The sequence below is a fragment of the Triticum aestivum genome, chromosome 5B, assembly GCF_018294505.1.
Source record: "Triticum aestivum cultivar Chinese Spring chromosome 5B, IWGSC CS RefSeq v2.1, whole genome shotgun sequence".
In the NCBI taxonomy this organism is placed as follows: Eukaryota; Viridiplantae; Streptophyta; class Magnoliopsida; order Poales; family Poaceae; genus Triticum; species Triticum aestivum.
In genome coordinates, this window is record NC_057807.1 from 424508250 (window position 1) to 424528651 (window position 20402).

General features: G+C 41.5%; 2 protein-coding genes across 2 annotated transcripts; both read left to right on the forward strand.

Annotated features, from left to right (window-relative positions):
* Positions 1-8328: 8328 nt before the first annotated feature.
* Positions 8329-11965, forward strand: LOC123112247 (uncharacterized). Its single transcript, XM_044533193.1, has 3 exons — positions 8329-8631; positions 11408-11484; positions 11701-11965. Exons 1-2 carry the CDS (start codon positions 8456-8458, stop codon positions 11481-11483), a joined length of 252 nt encoding a protein of 83 aa, XP_044389128.1. The 5' UTR covers positions 8329-8455; the 3' UTR covers position 11484; positions 11701-11965.
* Positions 11966-12322: 357 nt separating this feature from the next.
* On the forward strand, positions 12323-13425 carry LOC123112246 (oil body-associated protein 1A). Its single transcript, XM_044533192.1, has 2 exons — positions 12323-12923; positions 13025-13425. The coding sequence occupies exons 1-2, from the start codon at positions 12389-12391 to the stop codon at positions 13198-13200; spliced, it is 711 nt and encodes a 236-aa protein (XP_044389127.1). The 5' UTR covers positions 12323-12388; the 3' UTR covers positions 13201-13425.
* Positions 13426-20402: the final 6977 nt, after the last annotated feature.

A 20402-nucleotide genomic window follows, 5' to 3' on the forward strand; every position in this document is an offset into this window, starting at 1 on the left:
GAAGCAAGCAACAGATTTGTTGGAGATCATACATACTGATGTATGTGGTCCGGTGAATATTAAAGCTTGCAACAGGTATCATTATTTTCTGACCTTCACAGATGATTTGAGCAGATATGGGGATATCTACTTGATGAAACATAAGTTTGAAACATTTGAACAGTTCAAAGAATTTCAGAGTGAAGTGGAAAATCATCGTGACAAGAAAATAAAGTTTCTACGATCTGATCGTGGAGACAAATATTTGAGTTACGAGTTTGGTCTTCAATTAACACAATGTGGAATAGTTTCACAAACTCATGCCACATGGAACACCACAGCATAATGGTGTGTCCGAACATCATAACCGTACTTTATTAGATATATAGTGCAATCTATGATGTCTCTTACGGATCTACCACTATCGTTTTGGGGTTATGCATTAAAGACAGCTACATTCACATTAAATAGGGCACCATCTAAATCCGTTGAGGCGACACCATATGAACTATGGTTTGGCAAGAAACCTAAGCTGTCGTTTCTTAAAGTTTGGGGTTGCAATGCTTATATGAAAAAATTTCATCCTGATAAGCTCAAACTCAAATCGGAGAAGTGCGTCTTCATAGGATATCCAGAGGAAACTATTGGATACACCTTCTACCACAGATCCGAAGGCAAGACTTTTTTTGCTAAATTCGGAAACTTTCTGGAGAAGGGGTTTCTCTTGAAAGAAGTGAGTGGGAGGAAAGTAGAACTTGACGAGGTAACTGTACCTGCTCCCTTATTGGAAAGTAGTACATCACAGAAAACTGTTTTTGTGACACCTACACCAGTTAGTGAGGAAGCTAATGATGATGATCATGAAACTTCAGAACAAGATACTACTGAACCTCGTAGATCAACCAGAGTAAGATCCGCGCCAGAGTGGTACGGTAATCCTGTTCTGAAAGTCATGCTACTAGATCATGATGAAACCTACGAACTATGAAGAAGCGATGATGAGCCCAGATTCCGCAAAGTGGCTTGAAGCCATGAAATCTGAGATGGGATCCATGTATGAGAACAAAGTATGGACTTTGGTTGACTTGCCCGATGATCGACAAGCAATTGAGAATAAATGGATCTTTAAGAAGAAGACTGACGCTGATGGTAATGTCACTGTCTACAAAGCTCGACTTGTCGCAAAAGGTTTTCGGCAAGTTCAAGGGATTGACTACGATGAGACCTTCTCACCCGTAGCGATGCTTAAGTCCGTCCGAATCATGTTAGCAATTGCCGCATTTTATGATTATGAAATTTGGCAGATGGATGTCAAAACTGCATTCCTGAATGGATTTCTGGAAGAAGAGTTGTATATGATGCAACCGGAAGGTTTTGTCGATCCAAAGGGAGCTAACAAAGTGTGCAAGCTCCAGCGATCCATTTATGGACTGGTGCAAGCCTCTCGGAGTTGGAATAAACGTTTTGATAGTGTGATCAAAGCATTTGGTTTTATACAGACTTTCGGAGAAGCCTGTATTTACAAGAAAGTGAGTGGGAGCTCTACAACATTTCTGATAAGTATATGTGAATGACATATTGTTGATCGGAAATAATGTAGAATTATTCTGTAAAGCATAAAAGGAGTGTTTGAAAGGAGTTTTTCAAAGAAAGACTTCGGTGAAGCTGCTTACATATTGAGTTTCAAGATCTATAGAGATAGATCAAGACGCTTGATAAGTTTTTTCAATGAGTACATACCTTGACAAGATTTTGAAGTAGTTCAAAATGGAACAGTCAAAGAAAGAGTTCTTGCCTGTGTTACAAGGTGTGAAGTTGAGTAAGACTCAAAGCCCGACCACGGCAAAAAATAGAAAGAGAATGAAAGTCATTTCCTATGCCTTAGTCATAGGTTCTATAAAGTATGCCATGCTGTGTACCAGATCTATTGTATACCCTGCACTGAGTTTGGCAAGGGAGTACAATAGTGATCTAGGAGTAGATCACTGGACAGCGGTCAAAATTGTCCTTAGTGGAATAAGGATATGTTTCTCTATTATGGAAGTGAAAAAAGGTTCGTCGTAAAGGGTTACGCCGATGCAAGTTTGACACTAATCTAGATGACTCTAAGTCTCGATCTAGATACATATTGAAAGTGGGAGCAATTAGCTAGAGTAGCTCCATGCAGAGCATTGTTGACATAGAAATTTGCAAAATACATGAGGATCTGAATGTGGCAGACCCGTTGACTAAGATTCTCTCACAAGCAAAACATGATCACACCTTAGTACTCCTTGGGTGTTAATCACATAGCGATGTGAACTAGATTACTGAATCTAGTAAACCCTTTGGGTGTTGGTCACATAGCGATGTGAACTATGGGTGTTAATCACATGGTGATGTGAACTATTGCTGTTAAATCACATGGCGATGTGAACTAGATTATTGACTCTAGTGCAAGTGGGAGACTGAAGGAAATATGCCCTAGAGGCAATAATAAAGTTATTATTTATTTCCTTATATCATGATAAATGTTTATTATTCATGCTAGAATTGTATTAACCGGAAACATAATACATGTGTGAATACATAGACAAACAGAGTGTCACTAGTATGCCTCTACTTGACTAGCTCGTTAATCAAAGATGGTTATGTTTCCTAACCATAGACAAAAGAGTTGTTATTTGAGTAACGAGGTCACATCATTAGTTGAATGATTTGATTGACATGACCCATTCCATTAGCTTAGCACCTGATCGTTTAGTATGTTGCTATTGCTTTCTTCATGACTTATACATGTTCCTATAACTATGAGATTATGCAACTCCCGTTTGCCGGAGGAACACCTTGGGTGCTACCAAATGTCACAACGTAACTGGGTGATTATAAAGGAGCATTACAGGTGTCTCCAAAAGTAGATGTTGGGTTGGCGTATTTCGAGATTAGGATTTGTCACTTCGATTGTCGGAGAGGTATCTCTGGGCCCTCTCGGTAATGCACATCACATAAGCCTTGCAAGCACTGCAACTAATATGTTAGTTGTGAGATGATGTATTACGGAACGAGTAAAGAGACTTGCCAGTAACGAGATTGAACTAGGTATTGGATACCGACGATCGAATCTCGGGCAAGTAACATACCGATGACAAAGGGAACAACGTATGTTGTTATGCGGTCTGACCGATAAAGATCTTCGTAGAATATGTAGGAGCCAATATGGGCATCTAGGTCCCGCTATTGGTTATTGACCGGAGACGTGTCTCGGTCATGTCTACATTGTTCTCGAACCCGTAGGGTCCGCACGCTTAAGGTTACGATGACAATTATATTATGAGTTTACATGTTTTGATGTACCGAAGGAGTTCGGAGTCCCGGATGAGATTGGGGACATGACGAGGAGTCTCGAAATGGTCGAGACGTAAAGATTCATATATTGGATGATATGGTTAGGCCAAGGGGTCAAGCCCATGAGGCTTTAGATCGGTGCAAAAGGAGTTTTGCGGAGTCCAGGGGGCCAAACGCCGGAGACCCTGGCGTCTGGCCCTGGGCCAGATGCCGAGGCCCATGGCGTCTGGGCCAGACGCCAAGGATTGTGGCGTTTGGTCCTGGAGTCCGAGTGGGACTCTTGCCTTTCGGGAAAAACCGACTTTGAGGAGGCTTTTGCTCCAAGTTTCGACCCCGGGGCTCAACATATAAATAGAGGGGCAGGGCTAGCACCAAAGACACAACAATTGATCCATTGGATCTCTTAGCCGTGTGCGGTGCCCCCCTCCACCATAGTCCACCTCGATAATATCGTAGCGGTGCTTAGGCGAAGCCCTGCGACGGTAGAACATCAAGATCGTCACCACGCCGTCGTGCTGACGGAACTCTCCCTCGACACTCGGCTGGATCGGAGTTCGAGGGACGTCATCGAGCTGAACGTGTGCTAGAACTCGGAGGTGCCATAGTTTCGGTGCTTGATCGGTCGGGCCGTGAAGACGTACGACTACATCAACCGCGTTGTGCTAACGCTTCCGCTTACGGTCTACAAGGGTATGTAGACAACACTCTCCCCTCTCGTTGCTATACATCACCATGATCTTGCGTGTGCGTAGGAAATTTTTTTGAAATTACTACGAAACCCAACAGTAGTTGTCTAGACGAATGAGGTCTTCTTTCGGAACTGGTCCTCCCATGAAAATTCCGGTCTTCTCGACTAGGTCATCATTCTTCTCCAATAGCGTCTTGATTTCCTCCTCATATCCATCACGTGTGAACTTAAGTTCTTCCTCCAGCTCGATGATCCTGGTCTTCGCTTTCTTTAACTCGATCATGTCTGCGCACATCTGGTTCTCCTGACGTCAAATGTGCTGGTTTTGCTCCTGGATAAAGGCTGCGACAGATCTATCCTTCCTGGTGCTGATCATCTCCCATTGTTCATCTCGGCGCCCACATATTTGATAGGTGGTATCCTCTAGTTCTTTGTTGTAGATTTCTCCAATGCGTCCCATGGTAATATGAGCTTCCATACTCTTGCCAAGGCTCCAGGTGGGTGCTTCGAAAGAAAACTCTATAGGTTTGGAATTTGGCAAGAACGTCCTTCCTGGAACTCGTACTTGAATCATCCAGCGCTCTTCTTCCGGTAGGGTGGCGTTGTTCGTCCCGGCGAAGCTTGGTATTCCAATATTCAAGTACCTAGTGACTTCCCTCAAGTGGCGTCCAAAAGGTGTGTCTTCATCTGGTTGTGCAAACTTGGTCTTCATCTCCTTCATCCTAAAGGGTGGAAAGAGAAGAGGAGTCAAAAATGAGAAGAGAGTGTGATCTATGGTTTATCTTAGTGGTCGTGTCCTACACTCAGCGTGTGCTCTGATACCATCTTGTAGCGACCCGACCTCAGACGGTCAAGTCTCTGTGCTTAGGTGTCATCCCTGGATCAGTAATGCTGACACTACACAGTACTTCGAAAGATTTATAACAGAGTAGCAATCACACACTTATTACATCGAATGTCTCAAAAGAGAACTTATTACAATAATATGGCTTAAGGCCATCTAATGCGATAACAGCGGAAGGCTTGGAAGATAAAGTGAGTCCATCAACTCCAACGGCATAACTGAGCTGCACGACAACGACCTACGAACCTTACTCATCGTCTGAAAAGTCTGCAACATAATACGTTGCAGCCCGAGAACGGGTCAGCACATGGAATATGCTGGCAAAGTAACACAAAAGAGCAATAACAGAATAATGCTACTACTACATGCATATTTGGCTGGTGGAAAGCTCTATGGTTACAGTTTTTGCAAAAAGCCAATTTTTCCCTACTACAAAGGAATCAATTTTAATTTAACTATCATGGTAGTTGAAACATCATTTGAGAAGGTAACCCCAACTCAATGATCCCAATTAAAAAGTACTTAACAACCCATCAATATTAATTTTAAGAGTGTTGAGATACATGCGAATACTCAAGTACTAGATACTCAGAATTGTCCATAACCGGGGACACGGCTAACCATGATTAGATTGTACACTCTGCAGAGGTTTGCGCACTTTTCCCTGCAAGACTCGATTGCCTCCGTTGATTCTCGCACTGCATGGTGTTTGAGAGACGGATGACCGAGACACAGTCTTTCAAAAGCATTAACTCTCTACTCCGGGCAGACCATACCAAACCTACAAACCCACTACCTGCTGATCCACCTCTTCAAGAGCTTCACACAACTTACTCAAACTATGCTAGAGCCCATAATAGCTTGCGGCTGCACACGAAAGTTTCTAGCATGAATAGACTCAGTTCCCTTTGAGCCTGGGTGGCGGTCCATAGGAGAATCACACGGTAACCCCGAGATTTCCAAAAATAAAACAGGCAATCACTGGTAACCCCAGGTGCCTCAATCCATCCAGATGTGTATTAAAGTTGCCACCTTAAGTAAACCATTAAGTTACAATCTCACACCTGTCATGGATATCACTCAAACCCAATCCACATCTACGAGCATAGCATGGCAATATAAGCATAACGTAGAAGTAACTCCCAAGGGTTTGATAATAAACAGGGCAATAGGTTCTACCTCAGCAACTACTTCCCAATACCCACATGTTAAAGACATCCTAGTCATGCAATGTTTGAGGGTAGAAACTAATGCATAAAAACTGGGTATGAAAAGAGTATGATCAATGTGTTACTTGCCTTGCTGACGATCCGGGTATCCTAGAGACTCGTAGTAACACGCTTCGCACTCCGGGAATTCTAGCGCAAGCAAACAATAACATACATAAGCAACAATCAAAGATGCACAAGTAGAACTCCAGATAAAAAGAGTCTGACCGGAGAGTTCAACTTAAGAACTTCGGTTTTGCAAGAAGAATCAATCAAACGAAACAACGAAACTCAAACGGCAAAAGAAACAACGTCGTTTTACTAATCTGGATCTAAGCCAAATTTTACAGAAGAAAAATCTTGTTTGAGTTGATTATTCGGAAAGAGGGTTTCGAGACGAAACTCCAGGCGCTTGAATCGCCTGATTTCAATAAACGAGCGAAAAGATAAACATGTTTGAACATCGGATCAGAAATCGCGATCAGAATAATCGTGGAATAAATCCGATAAAAAGAAAAGCGACGAACTGCTAAACGAACGAATGTTCGTTAACAGAAACTAAACAGTGATCGCGTTCGTTAGAACGAACGGACGAAGAGACATTCGCTAAGTAAATAAACCGACGAAATAAACCGATCTATATATATATATAAAATGATCTAGGGGTTTTAAAAAACCGAAGGGTTTAATTAAGAAAACCGGCGGCGGGGTCGGGTACCTCCGGCGAGGCTCGTCCGGCGGGGCGGCGGCTCCGGCGGGGCTCGGGTGGCTGCGGGGTGGTGGCTGGAGGCGGCGGCGACGCGGGGCTCCGGCAGCGGCTCCGGCGGCAGTGGATCGGGGCTCGGGGCGGCTCGGGCTCCGGTGGTCCCTAAAATGATTTTAAATCATGCAACATTTTTCTAGGAGCAAATAAAATCCCGAATAAACTCAAATAAAAACCCAAAAATGATTTTAACATTTTTCCTCCGATATTTCAATTATTTTGGAGAAGTCATATTATCTTCCCTCATTTATTATTTTAAAATGAAATATTTTCCAGAGAGAAAATAATTAAAATCAAATCCTCGTCTTCACTATTTGATAAAATTTCAAATATGAAAATTAGAAAATCCCCAACTCTCTCCGAAGGTCCTTGAGTTGCTTAGGATTTCGAGGATTGCAAAAGAAAAAGCAATAAAATATGGTATGCATGTATGACCTATGTATAACATGCCAAATTGGAAATTTGGGATGTTACATATTGGTTGGAGTATCACCCAACATGCTTGTAATCCACCGCCACTAGTTAATGTTGTTGGAGAAACAGAAGCATTGCCGAAGAAGATGTTGTATTTGCCAAATCAATAGCCAGCCAATAGATCTACTTGAAAGACACATCAACTCCCAAGATCTGAAGAGAGTCAATAGATCTTGGAACACAAAATATCGCAACCCTTCGTCTTCGCTAAACCGGACGTCGTGGGTGTATGGAGAGACCAGAGATACCTTATTCCAACACGCCATTGCTGCCACCACCTTGTCGATATCTCCGGAGAAACAAAAACCTAATAAGTAATAACAAAATGAGAAGGATGGGCCAGCACTCCTCTTGCTGCCGCCGAGGCCCCTGGACAGGCAAGAGGAGTGGGACCGAGGCTCGGCGTGCAGGAAAGCTTTGACGGCTAGGGTTGGGAACCTTATGCACCACACACAAAACCATAAATCTCTCCTCCCCTTGAAATTTACCGTCGTGGTACCCACCCGCTAATCTTAAATCAATAGATTTGCTCCACGTCAGCCCATATGATGAATCACGTAAAAACTGACCTTGGCTCTAGCAATACTCAGCTCGGCTTGTTTAAAAACACATAACTAGCACATTATGTAAAAAAAAAGAACACAACGAGCTCAGTGATTGGCAGAACCAGAGGAGGGATATCGCATGCATGTGAAACGTCTATTTTGCCCTAGGTTGAATAAACCAGATTCTCTCAAAGGATTGTTGATGCATTCATATGCTGACAGCTTAGTTTCCATGACTATTTTCATAAGTAGAGCATGTATATACAAGTCTAGGACTTAAATCCAGATGGTTAGGACCTCCAAATACAATGATTGTAACAAGTGGTAGTTTTTCCTTAAGCAGATGACTTAGATTCAATGATTGTAACAGAGGAATGGTGGTAATTGAATCCAAATAAAAATTTCAACACGTGTCTGTCGAACGAGCAGTAATCACCACCGATGCTACCCGTAGCACAGATCGCAAAGCACAAGACGGCAGATATCTCGTAGACCGGGTTCACGAATATTCTCTTGCCCACCCTGCGCCCAATCTCGTCACCCCCAAACCCCATCCATCCCTTCCTCCTCCGGAGCAGCCTCCTCGCCGACGAAAGGGGCGGAGAACTTTCCAGAAGGTCAGGAAGAAGGATGGGCGAGTTCGACGATTACTGGGCGCGGGCGTACAGGGGCGACCCCGCGGTGCCGCACTCCGACCCGCAGCGGCTCATCTCCACCTGGACCGGCGCCTTCGCCCTCGGCGCCGCCGCCTGCGTCCACCACCACGTCACCGGCCTCGCCTCCAACCTCAAGTCCCTTCCCCACAGGCATGCCGTTCTACCTAGCACCTATCACCAACCGCCCTTCACGCTTAGGTTTATATGAATTTTTGTCTTCTTGATTGAGATTGATTGGCATCATCTATCTATATATCTAGAGCTTCAGTGAATTACCCACCCTTCTTACTGGATTTAGGAGTACCGGGTTATGGGAATTATGTTCTTATGATTGCTGTTTGAACGGGGTTAATGCTCGGTTTGATGTATGTAACGTATTGTGCTGGTGGATTCCAGATTGGATAAGCGATATATATGTTCTTGAAGGTACCTTTATGATCGATCTATATGTGTCTGGAAAGATTATCTGAATTGTGAAAGAAATAGTCGACCTGGTCGTCAGCACTCGCTCTATTTGCGGTCTTCCTTGTAGTATCAACAGATGCCATATCTCCATTGGATATGCTTTGCTTGGGACTAGGAGGTCTTTTCCTCGATCAAACGTTTTCCCCTGGTTATACTAGTAAATTGAGATCCCTTAACCTTAGCTTCTTTATGCCGAGCCTAGCCATGCCCCAGCTAGTTCTTGCTATCTTTATCTTATTTACATACCTGCCCTTCTGGCAGTGTTTAGACTTGCATTACTTGGACACAGGTGTTATAATACAGCATGGACTGGAGTGTCTTATATGGTAAACAAATTAGACAACTAATATGTTACTCCCTCCGTCCCATAATATAATACGTTTTTGCAAGCTAACAAGCTTCGGCTGAAGAATTGGGTGTATGCTTCAGACCAGATTGTGTGCCATGCAAAGGTCACATGTGGCATGCCACCATGATATGTTTTTTTTTCCTTAGCATTGCTTATAATTATGTTCTTGCTAGGTTGTCAACTATGTACTTCGCGTTTTTAGTGAAGTTTGATCGTTATTTTTATTTCCCACACAACGTTTTGTGAAATTTATGTTTATGCATGCTAATAGTATCTGACTGGTTTAAACTGCAGATGGTATATGGGACCTAATTTTGTACTAGCTTAAGTAATGGTACAAGAATTGACACAGAAAATCATTTTATGAATAATCTTGCCATAGTTCCTTATGTCTATCCTTTTATAAGGTTAAGGGTGCATGGGGCTGTTGAACTTGATTTTTTTATGGAAGAACTATATGGAGCGCCATAGTAGTTTCAGTGTGCGCTGAAATAAATTTATCCAGGAAAGGAAAACAGCAAAGTTGAAGCGGAGTGAGCAACATCGTGCTCATAAATATGTAAGATGGTGCCGAGAGCTCTGCTGCCAAATTTATTAAGCTGATATAAACTTTTAATTCAGCAGCCGAGTTAAATAAAACCATTATCAAATATCAAGTGATTTTATCCTTTCCATTTAATATAAATATGGTTGGTGTATCTAATGCACCATTCTCTTCAAAAACTTGTGTTATACTAAGAAACGTAAACAATTATACTGGCTAGTGCATTTGTGTTTATAACAATGGCAAAGATGGTATTTATATACATGTATAATACCATGCACTTCACCGTTGAAATGTGTAGATGTAGAAAATTAGTTTACCCTACAGAGAAGATACTAGTTGTGGTTATTAGTTAGTCTATATTGGTGATGTTCTAAAAGTCCATGGTTGTGGACAAGGTGTGTTTGGTATGGTGTACCTATTCCTCTGGCAAGCCACCTGCCCATTGCATAGTGGCATGCACTATAGTTTGAGTAACCTCTTGTGTTCATGAAGCCTGCGTTCTCAAGGTGCATAATCTACAGCTCCACGACCGGTGGTACTTCTTGGCAACCTCAATTATCGACCGCTATCCTGACCTTGTTCTGAGGAGCTCAAGTGCACTGGGCTCATAGTTCCTCAAGTTGTCCGCATCCACTTCATTCCGTCTGGGAGAGTTGATCTACCTCCCCTACAGCTTGTTGCACTTCTGGATGAGCCCTCTGTGATGCTGTTGAACTTGCTGAGGCTTAAGAACACCGTCTTGACCTTGCTTCCTAGTGTGATCTTATCCATTGTTTCATCGAATAGGACTGGATGCTCTCTAATCCTATAGTAAGACTCCTTGTGCTACACCATGTGCCCATACACTCGTCTTTGTCTTCAACACTCTCAAGCACCTCCATTCCAGCAAGCCACTTCTATTTTGATGTTTTGACATCAACATTCTTTATAAACTAGTTGCTGCTCTTGGAAAAAGGACTATTATGCAGAACTATTTCATTATGTTAAGTAGTAGTGAGGTTATTCTTGACTGCCGGGATTGAACTGTTGAGTATTCAAAAGTCTCAATCCAAGAAAACACGAAGGATGGCACCCATTTGTGTTATTGACTAGCAAAAGCATGTCTGCACCTGGAATTATGGGATAGGCACGTGTGATTTGCACACTTGAGTTTTACATTCAAGTTGTTTATTTATAGGGGGAGGGCGGGAGGCCGATCTAAGATGCGGCATTTTGTCAAAATTTCCACCATACATATCTGATGTTTTGCTAGTTGAGCTACCAATTGATTGTCAAAATTGTCAAATAAACCTTTTATTTTTAGACAAGTCACTATGCTTGTGAGATCTCCACTATATTTTTGTGGTCTTCATAAAATCTGCCTTTAAAATTATTATGTCTTAGAAAAAGGTTTACTATAACGCATGTTCTGTCCATTCAATTGGGTATGCGGTTTGGATATTGATTTGGTTGGATTGGCAACAAAGCTAGTGCGTTAAAGGGGATTTTCTGTATATTCCTGGACCTGCTGTTTCCAAATCCTTTATAACTGTCTTGAGTTTAATCATATGATTTGCTCATCTCAGCTGGCAAGACATGACAATGATGCTCGATCAGAAGCGCTGGAAGAAAATTCTTGACAAGAAGCAGCAACAAGCTTAAGGTGAGCTTTCTTTCAAACCATCTTTAGTTTGCTGCATTTTTTAAAACAATTTCCAAGTAACTGTAAGTTAAACCTGATCCATTTTCGCTCCTGTCAATATAATTCGCCATCCACTCCATTGCTTGCAAATTACTCCCTCTGTAAACTGATATAAGACGTTTTAGTGGTGCCCTTGTCGCCATGTCTTGACTTGTTTGGGGCTCTTGTTCATTGCAGTTCCATAACCTTCATCGCTTGGGCCACAGTTGGAAGAGCTCCTTTCTTTCTGGCTGTTGGGCATGGCAGAGGAAGTTCTGCATCAGTTTGGTTTCGTGGATAGAGTTTTCTACCTATTGTTTTTCTTTCATATTGTTGGAACCTCATTCTTGAAGTTCAACGTGTAAGGGGTTGTATTCATCTGCTGCCGTTGTGATCCACTATTAAACAGCACCTCAGATGACATTGATTTATCGAGAAAAGTGGCGTGTTTTGGTGATACTAAGCGTAGATTTTGCACGGCCCGTGTGATGCGTGACATGTTTTAGTCCCTGGAAAAAACCGCACACAACGCCAGCAGAAGCTGCATCCTCCATCGTTAAAGTATATACTCCGCATCAATTGGGTATGAGTACACTGCATCTTGTCTCACCGCTCCACATGCCATTCATCGTGCGTTAGACGACTCTACTGTCCTCGTCCAGGACGAACTAGCAGCTTCTCTCATGCGTGTCCCCTCATCCGCATTCTCGTGGCCGCTTCTCAACACGTAGGCGGACTGTCACGGACACGCGCCACCTCCAGTATCACACGTGTATGCATGAGCCTACCCACGCCTTAAAATTAGCTGACGCCGCGTCTCTCCCCTCCTCTCCTCTCCACCATACTCTAGCGCTTTCCCGAACACAAAACTCGCACAGCATCGAAGATGGCGGCCTCGTGCCACGACGTGGACGTGCCGGGGAAGCCGACGGAGACGGGGACGGCGCTGCTGGAGACGGCGACGGGCGCCATCCAGGGGTTCGCCCCGATCAACCAGATCCACCAGCACCTCTGCGCCTTCCACTTCTACGGGGACGACATGACGCGGCAGGTGGAGGCGCACCACTTCTGCGCGCACCTCAACGAGGACGTGCGGCAGTGCCTCATCTTCGACGGGCCGGAGGCCGGCGCGCGCCTCATCGGCCTCGAGTACATCGTCACCGGGGAGCTGTTCCTCACGCTGCCCGACGAGGAGAAGCCGCTGTGGCACACCCACGAGTTCGAGGTCAAGGGCGGCGTGCTCTTCATGCCCGGCGTGCCCGGCGTCGTCGAGCGCCGCGACCTCGAGGTCGTCGCCAGGACCTACGGCAAGACCGTCCACTTCTGGCAGGTCGACCGCGGCGACGCCCTCCCGCTCGGCCTCCCGCAGATCATGATGGCGCTCACCCGCGAGGGCCAGCTCCGGCAGGATCTCGCCGACTGTAAGCGCGCGGCGCCGAGTTCACCGTGATTTCCTTTTTGGTTTCTTGGTTCGTGCACCGAGTGTCGTGTCGGCTTACTGATGATTGTAACGTGGGTGCAGGTGTGGAGAAGAAGTTCAGCGTGTCGTTCCACAAGGAGAGGGAGAACAGGGCGTACATGAGCGGCCCGGCGCACGGCATCCACCCGCTGGCCAATGCGGCTGGGAAGGGCTTGAAGACAGAGATCCGCGAGGTCGATCTTCCGGCTGCCAATACCGGAGCCAGGATTTTCACCTGATCTGCCCTTGGCGTGCGTACGTGTCCGCGAGATGGGTGTATGATAGCCGGAGATATATAGGGTAGTTAATAAAATGTCTCCCACCCTTTGTTTTTCCTCTTGGAAATGGAGTGAGTGCTCGAAGAATTGACTTTCGAAAAACAGTATAGGCAGTGGCGGAGCGAGGAACCGGATGTAGAGTTAGAAGGAATCAAATGAATCAACAACCTCTTTATAAGAGCCAAACCATATTCTACTAAGATTTTCCCTACATTTCCAGAGATTATTTAGAAGATAAACAAGCACTCGGCGAGAACAACATCTGTTTTCATATTTTTATAAGAAGCTGAAACTAATACAGAACCCCGCAAACAAATACTTCCTCCGTCCGCTTTTTGACATTGTACTCCTTCTATAAACTAATATAAGAGCGTTTAGATCACTAAATAGTGATCTAATATATTAGTTTACATAAGAACGTTTAGATCACTAAAGTAGTAACCCAAACGCTCTTATATTAGTTTACGGAGGGAGTACTACTGAAAACAACAAATACTACTGAAAACAACAAATACAACAAATACTACTGAAAATGAATACATACTACTGAAAATGAATACATAAACCTTCTGCACAACAATACTAGTGAAAACTAATACAGAACCCTGGAAACAAATCTTCCGAAAACATGTACTTAAGGAAACAACAAATAACCTTATGCACAACAAGGATCCGGCTTGCCTGCTTTCATTCGTATTCCTACTTCATCCTGTGACTGTCTTTTTTTTTCTAATCTAATCATCTTTCCTCTGATTTTAAAGGGATGGGGTCGGACCTTATTTTGTTTCAATCAAAACAAGCCATATACGCGGAAGTACAGATGGGCACACGCAAGGGGAGCAGGCAAGTCTCGTTCACACAACAATACTACTGAAAACATGTACTTAAGGAAACAACAAATAACTTTATGCACAACAATACTACTGACAATAAATACAGAAACCTTCTTCACAAAGTGAAACGAATACAGAAACCCCCAAAACAATATATAATTACTTCCTTTGTTTTTCAATATTTGTCTTTTTACAAATTTTAAATGGCTACACATACGGATATATATAGATATATTTTAAGTGTAGATGTCCATACAGATATATATAGATGTCCATACAGATATATATATATAGACATATTTTAAATATAGATTCATTCATTTTATTTTGTATGTAGTCACTCGCTGAAGGACAAATATTTAGAGAAAAAAATAAACATTTAGGAACGGAAGGAGTACTATCGAAGAAAAACAAAGTAACAAGTACTATCGGAAGAAAACAAAGCAAATACGACAAAAAAAAGGAGAAAACCAATACAATATTCAACTTTCGCAACACAAACACTTGAAGGCATTTTTGAGAAACCACACTTTGAAGGCATCGAACAACAAAAAACAATGAACACAAAACCATGGCATAACAGTGTTAGGTCAAATCGTAAATAGTGCTCTAGTGACGATACTCACGGTAATACTAGTTAGCTCACACATGGGCCAGCATGTAATAGCTGGCTAACATATGGGCCATAACAAGTGCGGAGAAGAGAGAAATTATATTTATTTAAAAGTTGATTTTTTTGGATAATATGTCACATCATATTTTTAGGGATTGCTAATTATTGAACGGAATTGTTAGTTATTAAAGATAAAACTAACAAATATTCATTGTAGGTAGTTTTTAATGTTATCTTTAAATTACACAAGTTATATGTAAGACTTAAGATAAGATTAGCTTATCAACCATGGTACATGTCAAGGCTTAATTTTCCTCTTAACACAATATGTCTCAGCTCTGCGCTCTTAGCTATGTCTCATCATATTTTTAGAAATAAAATTAATTATTAAAGATAAAATTAAAAAATACCTCATTATAGACCTATTTTTATTGCCATTTATAAATTACATGCAAGACTTAAGATAAAATTATATCATATACACATATTCAAAATGAAAAATCTGGTTCCAGGGAAACTAGAATTGAATTGAAATTTTGTTTCCATGCTTGTTCTACGAGAAATATCGTTCTTTTTTTATATATATTTTGGTAAGTATTCTGGCTTCTATCCTCTAATTTTTTTTAATTTCCATTTTTTCTCTCAGTTTCCTTTTTTCCACCGGAACACATTTTCAAATAAATGATAACATTTTCCAAATGCACATTGTACATTTTTTAATGGCAATACATACTTGTTTAAAGTATGCGCACATCTTTTTATATTGCATAGGCAGTGCAAGGACATTTTCTGGAACATGAATATTTCCTGAAAATGTCATGTCCATTTTTAATAGAAATAAATTTTCTTTTTTACCTACTCAAACATTTCTTACATTGTATCATTCTTTTAAGAAATTCACAAATATATTTCTGAATAAACAATTTTTTGAATCTATTAAGAAAAATACATGATATTTCCAAAGCTAGGGAGCCACTGATTTTTCTGGATCCGGTTATTTTGTAGCTAGAGCCTGAGGCCCAGCTGGCGTACTCGTATCCATTGGAGAGCTAAATGGGCCGTCGGCTTGCTGGACATTTTTGCGCCAATTCACCAAAAAAGGCGTGCAATAGGAGCTTCTACCGAAATTACTAGTTATAAGGGTTACCCTAAGCAAAGGTCACTCCCACCTTCTCAAGGTCACTCCCACCTTCTCACGCGCTGATAAATGACACATTGTATGTACGTCACTTGCTGGAACCTAGTTTTATCTTTTAAACCACGCGTCTAAATCTTAAACCGTTTTTAATGTTGGATTTCTCGCATCGAGATCTTCAAAACTATATCCCATATTAATAGGTTTGAACAAACTTCTCTTCATGAATAAAACTGGAAACCCAAAAAATCCAAAAAAGGTACAATACAAAAGAAATATAAAATTATGAAAAACCAGAAAAAAAATAGCAACAATAGAAATGAATGACAAAAAAGGAAGAAAAAAGGGAGTCAGAAGCACTTTTTTTCTTCATGTTTTTACCCTCTCCGAGAATCACATATCTGTTTCTCGCGGAAGCAAATCTGTGCTTTTCGTTAAAGCACAGTTTTCTTCCCGAGAAACACAACCGCACTTTCACGCAAGCAAATTTGTGCCTACACGAGAAGCAAAACTATGCCGCTCGTGGAAGCAGGAAAAAACCCACACATTAATGTTGTAAACTTTTCCTTGTCTGAGAAACACAACTGTATTTCTTGCGAAAGTAAGTTCGTGCCTCCATAAAAAACAAATATGAGCTTCTTCTGGAAGCACAAAAAAATCGCACACAAATTTCTCTCTCTTTCTCTCTCTCCAAAACCTAGGGAAAACTGGATGAAAACCGAAAAGCCAAAAAAAACCAAGAAAAAATCTATCTAAAACCCAAAAACATGTACAGATTTTTTTTTAGAAGAAGCACCCATTACGAGACATGTGACAGGGGCTGGAGACACCACTTGGCATGCTCTAAGAGCACTAAATATGACAGCTGGAGGTCCCCCATAAGGGGTAACCTCCAGTTAGTTGCTCTCTGCTTCCACAATTTTTTTTGAAACAACTCTGCTTCCACAATTGTTCACTAGTAGTCTCGTGTTGGCACAGCGCGGCTGTGTGCTGCCTACAACGATTCCAAGCATAGGGTTACCTGTAGAGAGCCATTGCTGGGCCGGTCCAGTAACCATGTGGCTGCATCATGCTGAGGTCACACGTTTAAAAAAAATGCATGTGATGACACTTCAAAAATATATTCATACAATGAAAAAAATGGTCAGGTAATAAAAACAAATGTTTCATACATTTTTTTGCATTCACGAGTTTCAAAAATGTGTATACAATGTACTTTTTTTTGTGTAATGTAAAATATATATTTTTTAACATTAAAAAATACACATGACATTTTAAAAAGGGTTTTACAGTGTAATTTTTCTGGTAGGTAAAAAATGTTTAGTTCTTTAAAAAAATATAGTTGACATTTTAAAGAAATATTTATGTGTTTTCCAAAAAAGGATTGCGAAACTTTTAAAACATTTATACAAAAAAAAATCTTTACGTAGTTTTAGAAAGTTCCATGCCATTAAAGTATTTACAACATGTATTTGAAAAATGTTACCATGTATCCGAGAATGCATTCAAAATATGTATTTAAAGAAATGCACATCATGACAAAAATGATCATGTATTTGAAAAACATCTAACATGTATCAAAAAGATATTTCATGTGTTCTCTAAATTTTACATTGTTTACTCTGAAAAAGCAGATATGTGTTAAAAAAGTTAAAAATAAGAAAAAAGATAAAAAAAAACTGACAAAGAAACAAAGAAAAGCAAAGTATAACAAAGAAAAATAGAAGAAAACCGATGAAAACAAAGAAAAAACAAAAGACAATGACAAATAAAAAACTGTAGAAAGCCGGAGCAGAGCGAACCTACAACGACACGGTCGACGAGTGCTAATAGGCCGACCCAATAGTCGCTCACCCATAGGCGATTCCTGATAGGAATTGGTACAGGCGAGACATAGCTCTTGCGGTGTTGGCGCTGCGTTTACAGGTTTTGTAATACATTTGTCGTTAATCTGTTGCACAATTTTCTATCCCCTATCAAATGGGCCCACCCAGTCTCAAACAACCCCGATTTACTAGAAGAGCTCCAATTCTTGGGAGCTTAGTAACTTTACTACAGGTTAATGCGTGCTTCGGTGCATCATTCTTCACTTGTGGAATTAACTCTTTTTTTCTCTAGCAGGTTATTGTGGTTGGGTTTTTTCTTTTGGATTATCTATATTGGCTTAGGTTTTAATTATGTTCTGATGCTGTATTTTTCATTCGTATATCTTGTTGTGCTACTGTTATAGACGCTATTTTTTCGGAGAGAAAAGCGGAGTTGTTCGGTGCGTGGCGCTGGCCTTACACACTTCTGTCTCGGTGTTAGTCGATGGCGATTGTGTGAGCCCCTTGGAAGCTCTTATTTCACGGTCAAATCGTGAAATTGTTAATATAACACTTAAATGGCTGGCCCGTGAAGCCCTCCCTCGCTCAGTTTGGCTTTCTGAGGAGGGCGTTCAAGCTACTTACCGAGGAGGGTGTTTAAAACCATGTTGCGCAATAGGTCTCCAAACCAAAAAGCGATGTCCCTAAGCATATTGAAAGCCTAGGACCCGTATTTTTTGTCCTGCCCGACGAGGACAAAGAGTGTCTTTTTCGCTTTGGACCTTTCACGGTAGACCTCGACCTAAGACACTTTTGTGGGAGGATAAGTGGTCACGAAACACTACTCTCCAAAAATAGTATCCATCCATGTACCGTATTTTCCGCGATAAGAATGATACTCTTGCGCACGTGCTCAACTCCACCCCGCCGGATGTATCATTTAGGCGGGATTTGGTTGGCCCCTGTCTTGTGTCATGGCAACATGTGTTATCCTGTTTGGAATTAGCTAACCTAACACAAGGATAGAATGTGTTTCTTGGAATCTCACTACATCTGATTATGTACCTTGCCTTCATGCACTCAAACATTTCAGTGGGTAATAATAAACAAATATAGAAATCAAAGATACCATTAAAAGTTAAGATTTTCATGTGGTATCTTCGAAGGGGAGTTGTGCTCACTAAAGACAACCTCACTCATCGCAACTGCAAGGAAGCAAGAAGTGTAGCTTTTGTATCAAAAATTAAACACCTCTTCTTGCAATGCAAGTTTGCGTGTTCTACATGGTCAGTCATCCAAACAACGTTCAATTTGTATCCACTCATAAGTGTTGTCAATGTATATAGCCCCTCACTTCATGAAATATCTGATAGGTTTAACACTCTAGCGATGGTGATATCATCTATCTTATTGTGGTCGCTCTGGCTATGTAGAACTGATATTACTTTTTAATGGCAAAAAACTCTCCTTTGCAAGTTACTTTCTGTTGTATATAATGGCCTTGTACGCGATCTATGCTACTTCAAACGGAGTCCCAATCGCTATTCAAGATGATGTGTATGTGGTTGAACCGGATAGCCAGAAGTTTTTTTACCAACATGGGCGGCAGCATAATCTTCGGATCGGTCCACCTCCTCCTTCGACATAAGCATATTGTCGGTCTCTATGACTTTATTGCTGCCATCGTATCTTTTTATTTCATTTGTTGTGTACATCGTAGCAATGCGGAAGCTGGGTATCACTCGGTGTGCTATCCGCTTGATAATACATTTTGAGTTAATGAAACCGTCCTTTATCAAAAATAACTTAGCTCGTTTCTCTTTGCAAGGGATGCCAAGTTTGGCCGTTAAACCTCCACGATGCTTTATATATGCCTGTAAACATATCTAGTTAAATATAAGGCAAAAATTTCTCGAAAAAAGAGGGGATAGGACAGACTGGTGTTCATGATGGGGTGATGATATTTCTCAACTGTGAGATGATGAGAACGAGGTTCTCACCGCCCCATTTTCGGAGAAGGAAGTGCTTGAGGCTATTTCGTAAATGAAAAATAACAAAGCACCTGGTCCGGATGGCTTCCCAGTAGTTTTATAAGAAATATAGGGATATTTATTAAAGGCGACTTGATGCCTATGTTCCTTGATCTATTTAATGGTCATTTACAATTATTTAAATTGAACTTTGGAACGATGACCTTGTTACCAAAGAAGGAGGAAGTGATTCGCATTGAGCAATTCAGACCGATTTGTTTGCTGAATGTGAGGTTCAAGATTTTTACTAAAGTGGGTATGAATCACCTGAGAAAGATATCACATCTTGTTGTTCAGCGAAGCCAAACTGCTTTCATGCTAGGACGCCACATTCTCGAGGGAGTGGTCGTCCTACATGAAACCTTGCACGAAATCCATTCGAAGAAACTCGATGGAATGGTCTTCAAAGTGGACTTTGACAAGGCTTATGATAAAGTGAAATGGCCATTCTTACAGCAGACTTTGCGTATGAAAGGGTTTGATCCGGCTTGGAGGAAGCAGGTCGAATCATTTGTACAGGAAGGCAGCGCTAGAATCAAGGTTAATGACGATATTGGTCATTTCTTCCAGACGCAAAAAGGTCCAAGGGAGATTCGATGTCTCTGATCTAATTTAATGTTGTCGTTGATATGTTGGCCGTTATAATCAACAGAGCGAAAGAGGACGCTGGGTAGGTGGTCTCATCCCACATTTGGTGGATGGGGTGTAACCATTGTACAATATGCAAACAACACTATTATTTTCATG

What these genes read in the sequence shown, in the direction of transcription:
- LOC123112247 (XM_044533193.1), top strand. Translation starts at nt 8,456, where the DNA reads ATGGGCGAGTTCGACGATTACTGGGCGCGGGCGTACAGGGGCGACCCC. An exon ending in CTCAAGTCCCTTCCCCACAG is followed by an intron (nt 8,632 to 11,407) that starts GCATGCCGTTCT and finishes TGCTCATCTCAG; the next exon opens with CTGGCAAGACATGACAATGA.
- LOC123112246 (XM_044533192.1), top strand. Translation starts at nt 12,389, where the DNA reads ATGGCGGCCTCGTGCCACGACGTGGACGTGCCGGGGAAGCCGACGGAG. An exon ending in CCGGCAGGATCTCGCCGACT is followed by an intron (nt 12,924 to 13,024) that starts GTAAGCGCGCGG and finishes ACGTGGGTGCAG; the next exon opens with GTGTGGAGAAGAAGTTCAGC.